The sequence below is a fragment of the Coptis chinensis genome, chromosome 4 (assembly GCF_015680905.1).
Source record: "Coptis chinensis isolate HL-2020 chromosome 4, ASM1568090v1, whole genome shotgun sequence".
NCBI classification, from domain to species: domain Eukaryota; kingdom Viridiplantae; phylum Streptophyta; class Magnoliopsida; order Ranunculales; family Ranunculaceae; genus Coptis; species Coptis chinensis.
Window position 1 is genome coordinate 23912633 of NC_141459.1, and position 11193 is coordinate 23923825.

At 38.3% G+C, this 11193-nt stretch overlaps 2 protein-coding genes and 2 long non-coding RNA genes across 4 annotated transcripts; 1 reads left to right on the forward strand and 3 right to left on the reverse strand.

Annotated features, from left to right (window-relative positions):
- Positions 1-2540: 2540 nt before the first annotated feature.
- On the forward strand, positions 2541-4413 carry LOC147502780 (uncharacterized). Its single transcript, XR_015220060.1, has 3 exons — positions 2541-2653; positions 2809-2874; positions 4138-4413. It is a non-coding gene; the product is annotated as an uncharacterized LOC147502780 (long non-coding RNA).
- Positions 4414-5395: 982 nt separating this feature from the next.
- LOC147502781 (putative F-box protein At5g55150) lies at positions 5396-7765 on the reverse strand. Its single transcript, XM_086607617.1, has 2 exons — positions 7096-7765; positions 5396-6786 (listed from the first exon to the last, which is right to left on the reverse strand). Exons 1-2 carry the CDS (start codon positions 7138-7140, stop codon positions 5533-5535), a joined length of 1299 nt encoding a protein of 432 aa, XP_086463743.1. The 5' UTR covers positions 7141-7765; the 3' UTR covers positions 5396-5532.
- A 440-nt stretch (positions 7766-8205) lies between these two features.
- LOC147502782 (uncharacterized) lies at positions 8206-8948 on the reverse strand. The gene is made up of 3 exons (XR_015220061.1): positions 8633-8948; positions 8450-8544; positions 8206-8362 (listed from the first exon to the last, which is right to left on the reverse strand). It is a non-coding gene; the product is annotated as an uncharacterized LOC147502782 (long non-coding RNA).
- Positions 8949-9159: 211 nt separating this feature from the next.
- LOC147502783 (putative F-box protein At5g55150) lies at positions 9160-10935 on the reverse strand. The gene has a single exon (XM_086607618.1). The coding sequence runs from the start codon at positions 10660-10662 to the stop codon at positions 9262-9264; it is 1401 nt and encodes a 466-aa protein (XP_086463744.1). The 5' UTR covers positions 10663-10935; the 3' UTR covers positions 9160-9261.
- Between the last annotated feature and the right edge of the window lie 258 nt (positions 10936-11193).

Genomic DNA, 11193 nt, shown 5'->3' on the forward strand with positions numbered 1-11193 from the left:
CAGGATGACATCTCCAATGGCATTTGTGCGATCTCCGTTGAATCCATAGAGCGGTGCATTTGATTCTATCATCACCGAGTCTGGCAGGTGCATGTCCTTGTAAGTTCTATAGAAAAGTATGTCGCACGAGCTGCCTGGATCGATGAGGACTCTTTTGAGTGTCCACCCATTAATTTTGACGTGCACTACGAGGGCATCATTGTGGGGTAGGCACACCTTGTCTAGATCCTCTTCATTGAATGAAATTGCAGTTGTTGTTTGAGGGTTGGTGGGATTGATCACCTCGGCTTTGTGGGAGAGGTGATAGATTTCTTGAAGCGCTTCTACTCTTCTGCGCTTCTCCCGACTTGAGGTTTCGTCGTTACTTTCTCCTCATCGTGATCGGAGGAGTGTTGTCTCCTGTTGTGCCTAGACCGACCTAGAGATTTAGATCGTTGGGCTGTTCTGCTCCTGCTTCTGTTGTTGGCAGGTCGTTCGTTGCTGCGGCTCCTGCTTCTGTGGCGTTTGGCATCCAGCTTGTGCCTTAAGTCGCTTTCTGATAGGAACTCTTTCAATTTGCCTTCCTCCACTAAGTCTTGGAGGTAGTGCTTGAGGCTCCAACATTCGTTGGTGTCATGATGGTGGAGCTTGTGAAAATGGCAGTATGGACGTTCTGGTATGGCGATCACTTTGTTGATGTTGGGCTTGAAGTATGGTGTTGTATATATCTTCTTCAGGATTTAGCTGGGTGTCCTGGAGAAGTTGGAGAATTCCCTTTTTGTGTAAGAGGGCTTGTTGGAGCTGGAGCCCTTGCTATAATTGTTGGTGTTGTTGTTGTTGTTATTGTTGCCTGAATAGTGGTTGTTTTCTTTGGGTCCTCGCTTGTCGCTTACTGCGAGGACTTCTTTGCCCTTGCGCTGGGCCAACCATTCCTCGTACTTGATGTACTTGTCAATTCGGTGGTACAGGTCGTTTAAGCGTTCTGGTTTGTTGCGCATCAGAGATCCTGCTAGGTCGGAGTCTTCCAGGAGAGCGTTGGTGAAAGCTGAAGTTGCAAAAATTTCCTTTAGGCTTGGCTCCATTGAGAGGAGTTCTTTCTTGAAACGTCCTAGGAAGACGCGGATCATTTTTCCATGAGCTTGCTTGAGCTGGAACAAAGAGTCCAGGTCGGCTTGCTTCTTTCTGTTGTGGACGAATTCTACTGCGAATGTCTCAGCGAGTTTGTCGAAGTTGTTAATTGAATCAGGAGTTAGTGTGTAGAACCATTCTAAAGCTCCGCCTTCAGGCTGGCTGGAAAGAGTTTGCACCGTAGTCGTGATTCGAGCACGTAGTAGAGTCGCGAGAGTCCGGTTGAACCGAGCTACGCGTCTTTGGCTGGACCGACACGAAGCTCATCATCTGGCGGGACCGTTGGTTGGATGAACTTTGCAGGCGGCTACTTGTGACTGATCTCCGTTGTGAACGGTGACGCCTTGTACGTCTGGAGTATCTTCTGGGTGATCTGGAGCGCGTTGGCCTTGTCATTCGACTTCTCCAATCTTTGTTCGAAGTCTTCTAACCTTTTGTTTGTAGTGGTGGTGAGTGCTGTGACGGCGTTGTTCTCCATTGCGTCTGGAGTGCCGTTGTTGTTGTTGGAGGTTGCTTGTTCCTGCATCGTCTAGTTCTCTTGTTGCAAGGTGTGGAAAGCTTCTTGGAGCGTCCTCATCTGCTCTGCCAACATTTGAAGTGAGGGGTTCATGGTGGTTTTTCTGACCAGCTTCGTGGGCTTGAGAAAAGAGTGGCTGTTATTTTCTTAAGGAAACGAACCGGCAGACGGCGTCAATGTAGATGTTTGTGTTTACTGGACAACGACTTGATGATTTGGGTGATAGGGAATGGCTGCACTCTTCTTGGGATAAGAGTTGCCTACATATCAAGTCTCTTGGGGTAAACTTGAATCAAGCCTTACGTAGTTCATCTCTCTCTATTTATAGATGTTTGAGCTGACCTTCCATATTTGCTCCAGGCCGTTATGAAGTGTAGATCTACCTTGTGTTCTATCTTTGGAGATTCATCATTACTATGATGTTACAAAGTAAATGTCTCCTTGATTTTTGCGTTGACTGAGCTCCAAGGTTGTGCTAGTTGATTAGCTTCCTTAAATGGTTGTAACTGATGTTGTGGACGACCTGGGTGTTAGGTCGTGGGTACGATCTAATGGTGTGGGACGAGCTAGAGGAGGACGACCTGGTATGTGGACACATGTACTGTAGTGTGGAACGGAGGGTACTTACAATGTCTAATGTTACATAATTGAAAAAATACCTAAAAACAAGTTACACCCAAATAAAAACCATATTACAACAAGTTACACCCAAATAAAAAGCACATATACACTATATATGATAGCCGGGTTTTGAGGAACCCCTCCCCACTATCGAGTAGGCTAATTTAGATCTCCTTTCTTTGATTATTTAGCCTTTCCTCCTTTATGATTTTAAAATTTATAAAACAGCTATACCCCCCCCCCCTCTAATTTATAAATTCAACCGGGCAGTTTTTCTGAAGATTAACAATATCGAAATTAGAAATTGCAAATACCTACGTTTCCTTCCCTAATAATGTCTTCTAAATTGAATTAACTTTCCACATCAATTTCTCTGTATATCCGACGAACAACAATATATTTTTAAAGGTACTTCACTTTATCGTTTTTTTTATTAATCTCGATTTTAAGTCATTGTTGTTGTTACTTGATTGATCTCAAGTAATTGATAATTTCAATGAAGGATCTTTGTATTAGCTATTAGACATGCCGCACATTAACCACCAACAATTTTCTTTTTGCAGATTTTATAGAAGATAATGTTCATCTCCATCATTAATTGACTGCTCGTACAGTTTCATTCTTGTTTTGTACGTAAATCTCTTTATTTAAGTCATTTGCTTATAACGTGCTTGATAATGATGCTGATGTTTAAATAATTTTATTCAATTGCAATCACACAATTTTCTCTGAAGAAGATAGTATTGTTATTTGTGTCGTTCAATTTGTTGAAGTTGCCTTTTTCATTCATGGTGGTGGTGGTGTTGTTGTTTTAATTGCTGGATGGAGTGGTTATTGGATTGATAGACAATAGACATCAGGGGTAATGAAACTTTTTAGTTAATTTAATTAATATCCATGTTTTTAATTACCTTTAATTTCTAACTTTTGTAGACATTATTATTGGTAGTTTCTAGACAAAGCCGTGAATGCTTTAATGGTACTATTTGATTCAAGTTGTTAAATTCTGAATGCTGATATAGCCACTTTTTGTTAGCGCGGCGACAAAGCATGCTTAGTAAGTTAGTAATAGTTGGGCGTAGGTTTGATATGTTCTATATGGTGTGTTGTCCGCGTAGTTTTGATATGTTCTTTGTTTTCCATATTACCAATGTACTTATTCCATAAGCAATAATTTTCTTTCAGTTTTTGTGAGCTTATTTGAAAGATGGTCGCTTTTACTAATGATATGATTTTCTATTCAGTTGTTGTTGGGTGCTTTATTTTCCTTTAGCGAAATATTTATGGATTAAATAAAAATGGTAATGTCATCGTTACCAATTTGTTAAATTACTTTTAGTGATGTCTATGACTGTTGTGTACTCTATGTATGTACGTGATACCACTTATGCATATGTAGTAATGTTAATCAATTTCTCTTATGAAAATGTGAATGGAATCTTTGGATACATGTAGCTTCATTTTTATTAGAAGGCTTACTTCATGTATTATTCAGTGTCGCTTGAAGATTTATTAGGTTTCAGGTTAAAAAGTTTGTGTATTCTATTGGTAGTATATCTTTCTAGATTCACTTGCTAATGTATTAATTAGAAGGTATTGCAAAAAACTTAGTGTGATGACTCACGAAGTAAAAAATTTGAGACTTTTTCGATTGGTTGTTCAGCTAATATATCTTATTCTATGTTGGTTATATTTCCATGGTTAGAACCATTCTTATAGTGGTGTTGCTTTACCTGTATTCTTTGAGATTGTGTTCAGCCCATTGTTTCATATTCTGCTACAGGATGTCTTTAGTATGATTTACTAATTAATGAGTAACTTACTTAACTTGGTTGTTGAAGCTCAACATTTTAGCCAATGTTGCACATTGTTTGATGGTTTACATGATTTAGGTTCAGTTACATGCATTTGTGAAGCTCTGAAGGCCAACTTGCTTGGTATCAACTTAGAATGATCCGTGAGCATTAAGTTGTTGATTGACACCTGCGCAAGTCTATTCCTCCGAGATTCAATTCTGCCTAGCTAGCTAGAAGATTTTGTTGTGTTAACAAGTTATTTAATGTAGTATAATTTCCAGTGTTAAAATTACAGCAAGCGTTGTGGAGTTATCTATTGTTAGTGTGTTGTTGGTGATGTTGTCGTGTGTGGACGCATTACTTAATTTCCAAAAACCAGTGCAAAGCACGGTTTGCATACTAGTTACAATTTACAATGGAGTTTAAAAAAGAATTGCGGAAGGGAATACGTGCTTCTAAAACACTCTTCTTCGACGGAATACATCATAGTGTGGGTAGGGGTAATAACTCTTGATTTTGGCTTGACAAGTGGTGTGGGGATACTCCTTTTGCAGCAAAGTTTCCCAACATCTATAGATATGCCTCCAATAAAAACGGTGTGGTGGAGGATCATATGATCATTTAAGGCAATATAGTACTTTGGGAGTTTCAAGTTTGAGATAAAAATATGTAAATGAGCGAAAATATGGTACATTTTGATGGGTTGATGTTTCAATTTTTCCGAACAATTTTTCTAGAGCAACAAACAATATTATACACATTCTTTGCCCTGGTTATTATACATAGGGTTTCTTGATCAATCCCGTACTCATTCTTTGCCCTGGTTAACAACGAAGGGAGTTTTTTTTTTTTCCTGATGAAGCCTGATCTTTTTCCCAAGCCAAAATTAAATACATCTTCCATATTCTAGACTTGCATGAGAACTGTGATACTTATAGTGTTTTCGGGCGATGGTTTGGTATTCCAAGTAGCATTGATATGAACCTTAAGTTAACTGGGGGACAAGAATGAGAATGGTGCAACGCTTCAAACCACAGTAGTAAGAAGTGACTGATTCTGTAGACAATTAGACAATTAACTAGTGTCAAGACAAGACATTCTCGCATTCAGTCATTTGGAGGTAGAAATCAACAGCAAAAAAGATAGATCGATTATTCTCAGGAGAATGGCGCATATTACTTGATAACTATGCCACTAAGGATTAGAATTTCTGATTTAAGAGCAAAAGAATAAAATTTACTTATTAAGATCTGCTCTTCCAGAAAGCAGGACAGCAGGACAGACAGTTTTATAGCGCATGGATAGAAGACTTGAAGAATATTTTGTTAAACTCACACTAGAGAAAGACCGAACATCACAAAACCATAAATTAAATTTCACATTACCAAATAAGCATCCAAACAAAAGCAACGGATTCTAAGGTTCTCAGTAACAAGACCTTTGATGAAGATTAGGTGTCTCATCTTTCAACACAGCTACAGTGTAACTGTTTTACAGTGTCGGCTCAATCCAGATAGGAGGAGGAATCATCATTTCTGACTGCATTGGGAAAAGTGGTTGAACGCTCCCATCTTCCAAGTTGAAGACTCCAATGTCATGTGGGACTGGTCCATCTGATTCCATCTGATATACTCTAGAACTATACGCTTCATGGAAATCATCGGTGAAGTATATAGAGTTCGATTTGCATTTCGGTTCAAATCTGCGAGTGTAGAAATATCCGCCTGTCCCAGTTCTTCGCCTTGAAACTTGCAACAAGTCCCCAGATGATACCACGAGATACTTGGATTGACATGTAAGTGAATAATCCGTTGGTTTTGGTGAGATAACTGACACCTTGGGGTAAGGATGATTCAAATCAAAGGCCAAAACTTCTCCAAAATGCGTCACAACATAAAATTGTTCCTTGAAATATATTATATCCATAACCACCGTGTATTTGGAATCCAGAGAAGTCCACGCTTTGTCGCCAGGCCTCCAGAAGGCTAATAATCTACATCCTCCATGGATAACCATAACTACATAATTGGGATTCAAAATCGGATTTGCAGACAAAACTGCCTTGGTTATGTAGTCATTATGAAAAACAAGTTCCCTCGGATCACGTGTAAAAGCTGTTATAGGAGGAAGCTGAATCTCATTGTTGACAGACAAGAATGGATTAAATAGAAAAACATCTAAGTTGTTGCGCACTATCACCAGCCACCCATGACTGGAACTTTGGCAGTGCCAGTCATGAGGAACTCGAAACTGGAAATTGGAAACTCTATCCTCAGTCAGACTGTAGCAACTACGTGTCTGATCATCACTATTGAATTCAGTGCGAAGCAGAAGCAAAGGAAGTTGGCGAGGTAAACGGTGCCTATCCTTCCGAATTTCAATAAATACGGATTGCCAAGACATGCAAACAGCACCAAACTGGATAAGGTCCTTAACATTGTAGAAAAGCTTCTCTGCTATGACAAATGTAAGATGACTTGGGAGTTCCAGCCAATTAACAACTTGAACATCCTTATTATTATTATCGACATCATCATAAGAATTAATCGAAGCGTCAAGCTTTGAATTGTCACCATTGGGAGGTTGATTATTCTCTCCATCGTTCTGATCTAAATTCGAAGCATCAAGCTTCGAATTACCTCCATTGGGAGGTTGATTATTCTCTCCACTATCCTGAGCTATATCCAAAGCGTCAAGCTTCGAATTATCTCCATTCAGAGGTTGATTATTATCGTGTTTATCCTCCTGATGATGCAAATCAACAGAAGGTTCAATAAAAAATTGTAAAACTTTCACATCTTTATTCTTCTTATGATCTAAATTAGATGAACCAGGCGTTGAATTGCATCCAACGCAAGGTGAAAGTGAAGGTCGTCTGATAACACTATCAGGAACTTGAATTCCCTTAAAGTTATTACCTTTATTCGTTCTATGTAAATTACAATACATGATTTTTCAAAAACAAAACAAAAAACAAGTGAATTTGGTTTTTTTTTAATGAGAAGAAGTTGAACTGAATTTCTTCAGTCAGAAAAATAAATAACCAAATTTTACCTTGAACAAAGATTCAACTGAGAGTTTTTCAAGCATCCTCTCCATCTCTTTCGAGAGTCCCAAAAAAGAAATAGTTCAAATTAGAGTATAACACGTCTACACGTGTTCCACTCGAACATAACTCTACTTCTTCCTTTCGAAAAGGGTAATATCAACGCATTTAGTAGATTCTATTTTGACTTTTCAGAAATTGTTACAAGAATTATGGCGATTCTTTAGTCTCAAATTGCCGCATTTCTGATCTTTATATCCGAAACCGGTGTGATTATATCGTTATACTTTTCCAGCAACTCCCGTTGGCCGTTTGTCATAACTATGTGGCTGGTCAGCTAAGCCAATCCATATAATATTAACCATACAACAAAAACGCCACACAGTCACACCGCAACAAAGGGTTTGAGAATTGAATTTATTAAAAACATAACAGTTAGCATTTAATAACTTGAGCGTATTCCACTCAAACAGCCTTGTCGTGAGGAATAGAAATCAAGTCAACATTGGATTAAGGAAGGGGGAAGAAATACCAAATTCTTTCACTTGTCCACTGTGTACAGGAGAAGAAAGAATAACATTGATAAGATTAAAGATAATATGGAGGTGTGGCAAGAAGGGAGACAAGGGGTGGGGCTTGCTGTTAAAGAATACTTTGGTGATATCTATGTGAAATCCCTGGTCCTGATGGTTTTCAAGAAACTTTCTATCAGAATTGCTGGGATGTGGTTGGCCATGCTATTATAGATGGTGTTAAAGATTTCTTTGTAAATAATTGTATGAACCCTAGATTTAGGGTGTGTTTGTTAAAATTTTACTAATGGAAAGGAAAGGAAATAAAGAAAGTGGTCCACTGTGGAAAGGAATGGAATGGAATGGAATGGAAAGAGTTTTAAATATGTGTCTGTTTGGTAAACTGTGGAAAGGAAAGTAAAACTGAGGAAATGAATAATACTGTTTGTTATGCAAAAGCTGTGGAAAGGAAAAGAAAGTTGGAAACATGAATACTTCATCAATATTACTTATCATTTTTCTCCAAACTACTTATCATTTTTCTCCAAAACTCATTGCTCTCGGATCGTGAAGTATTAATCCAGGAAAAATAAAATGCCAATTATAACCAATTGTAATTCTAACTATAAACAATTTAAAGAAAGATTGAGAAAAAATGGATAAGAAATATAGAAGGTAGGAGAAAAAGGGAAATACAGGCATGATATTGCTTCCAGGCTTGTTATCAGGTAGAATGAGCTCACCAAGTCCACAACGTGGACCGCTGAAAATATAAATCACAGTGAATAACTCGAACTTTCTGATGAGAAATCAACCACGCTAAATCAAAGATATTAAAATAATTGCAGACCTTCCTAGTAGACGTATGTCATTCCCAATCTTCATAAGAGAAGCAGAAACTGTATTCAAGGCTCCGCTAGTTTCAACAAAAGCATCATGGGCAGCCTGGTATAGGTCAGACAATTAGCTATAGGTGTATATAACAAACACGTTTCTACCATTGACAGAGAGAGAGGGAGGTTTAGATACCCACCAAGGCTTCAAATTTGTTTTCTACTGTAACAAATGGTAAGTTAGTTTCCTCCGCAACGGCATCAGCAATTTTCACATCAAAGCTACAATTAAAAGTTCTGCTGATACGTCAAGACAAATATATTGCAGCACTGGATCTCAATATCAAATTCTCTTTGGTTCCAACACTATTCCAATGAAGTTCTCTTAAGTGTATTGCAGATTCCTATTTTTTAACAAGCTTCTGCCTCTGGCGACCACATTTAGATATGTCAAAATTCATGTTCATGGTGGCTTGAGCTGTCGCCTCCGATTTTTTTTTGAAGTGGTCGCCCTCTTTTTTTTTTTTTTTTTTGTTTTTTTTCCTTTCCGCGATTTTTTTAGGGGTAGAGCACGGACACAAAACCATTTCCGTTCCCCTAGTTTTGTTTCCATACCTGAATGACCTATTCCATGGGGACAAACAAACAGCCAAAAAACTATGGAAAAGGTGGACCACACCTATTTTCCTTTCCTTTCCATAGTCTTTCCTTCAGAACAAACGCACACTTAATGAAACTTTCAAAAGCAACCAATTCTCAGTAACACGGCCTGAGGAGAAAGATTAGTTATCTCTTTTTAAAACTTCAACTAAGCTACAGAGAAACAGTTTTACAGTGTCGGTTCAATCCAGATAGGGGGAGGAATGATCATTTCTGAATGCACTGTGTAATGTTGTCGAATGCTCCCATCTTCCAAGTTGAAGACTCCCATGTCATGTGGTCCTATACCATCAGATCCCCCCTCATAAACTCTCTCCATATACGCTTCTTGATAATCATCTGTGAAGTATATAGAATTCGGTTTGCATTCGGGAAAATCTGACGCTGAAAGAGAAATGGAAGTATTATCCCCAAGAAATAATATATTTCCATCCAACGTCTTCACCTCAACCCACTCAGCTCGAGTTATATCCAGCTTAAAGAGTTCAAATGAGCGAGTAAAGTGAGTTTCATCAGTGAGGTCCCTCCGCCTTGAAACTTGCAACAAGTCCCCAGATGACACCACAATATACTTGAATTCACAATGTAATGATAAATCCCTGGGTCTTGGCGTGATCACTGATACCTTGGGGAAAGGATGATTCACATCAAAGGCCAAAACTTCTCCAAAATGTGTCACAACATAAAATTGTTCCTTGAAATATATTATATCCATAGCCAACGTGTATTTGGAATCCAGAGAAGTCCACGCTTTGTCACCAGGCCTCCAGAAGGCTAAATATCTACATCCACCATGGATAGCCATAACTACATAATTGGGATTCAAAGTCGGATTTGCAGACAAGACTGCCTTGGTCAAGTAGCTATTATGAAAAACAAGTTCATTCGGACCAAGTGTAAAAGCTGTTATAGGGGGAAGCTGAATAACATTGTTGACAGACAAGAATGGATTAAATAGAAAAACATCCAAGTTGTCACACACTATCACCAGCCACCCATGACTGGAACTTTGGCAGTGCCAGTCATGAGGAACTGGAAACTGGAAACTGGAAACTCCATCCTCAGTCAGACTGTAGCAACTACGTGTCTGATCATCACTATTGAATTCAGTTGGAAGCAGAAGCAAAGGACGTTGTCGAGGTAAACGGTGCCTATCCTTCCGAATTTCAACAAATATAGATTGCCAAGACACACAAACAGCACCAAACCGAATAAGGTCCTTAACATTGTAAAAGAGCTTCTCTGCTATGAAAAATGTAAGATGACCAGGGAGTTCCAGCCAATTAACATAGGGAACAGGAAAGGAAGAGTTACTCTCTCCATCATTCCCATCTATATTCGAATTATCTTGATTCGGAGGTTGATTATTATTGTCTTTATCCTCCTGATGATCTAAATCAACAGAAGGTTCAATAAAAAATTGTAAAACATTCACATCTTTATTCTTCTTCTGATCTAAATTAGATGAACCAGGCGTTGAAGGTGAAACATTATTTGAAAGTGAAAGTCCTCTGATAAGACTAGCAGGAAAGTTATTACCTTTATTCGTTCTATGTAAATTACAATACATGATTTTTCAAAAACAAAACAAAAAACAAGTGAATTTGGTTTTTTATTCCTTTTTTTTTTTACTGAGAAGAAGTTGAACTGAATTTCGTCAGTCTCCACTTTCTCAATTGGAGAAAAATAAAAATTATAAAAATTAAATTAAATAAATAACCAAATTTTACCTTGAACAAAGATTCAACTTCCCCACTTTTCAGAAGCAAAACCGACTGAGAGTTTTTCAAGCATCCTCTCTATCTCTTTCTTTATATATAGAGAGTCCCAAAAAAGAAGTAGTTCAAATCTTTATATATATATAATAGCAGTCCCTTTTCCTGCTCTCTGAGGGTGTCCACGTAGGCAAATTTTAAGTACCCTTTTTACTCACGAGAAATCAGGATGGATTGAGAAAAAAGTGGAGAAACCTGGCGAACCAAAACCCAATCGAATAATCGGGTAATTTGCATCAGCACGATCAAATTTGTTGACTAGAGCCCTATAACTCTATCCTTTACACAAATTATGGTTTTGATTCAAGCGAGGCTCTTTTTCATGA

Excerpts from the sequence above, each read along its gene's own strand:
- LOC147502783 (XM_086607618.1), bottom strand. The coding sequence starts at position 10,662 with ATGTATTGTAATTTACATAGAACGAATAAAGGTAATAACTTTCCTGCT.
- LOC147502781 (XM_086607617.1), bottom strand. The coding sequence starts at position 7,140 with ATGGAGAGGATGCTTGAAAAACTCTCAGTTGAATCTTTGTTCAAG. Across the intron at positions 6,787-7,095 it reads CAGTTGAATCTTTGTTCAAG|GAGGATAAACACGATAATAA; the intron begins GTAAAATTTGGT and ends TTGCATCATCAG.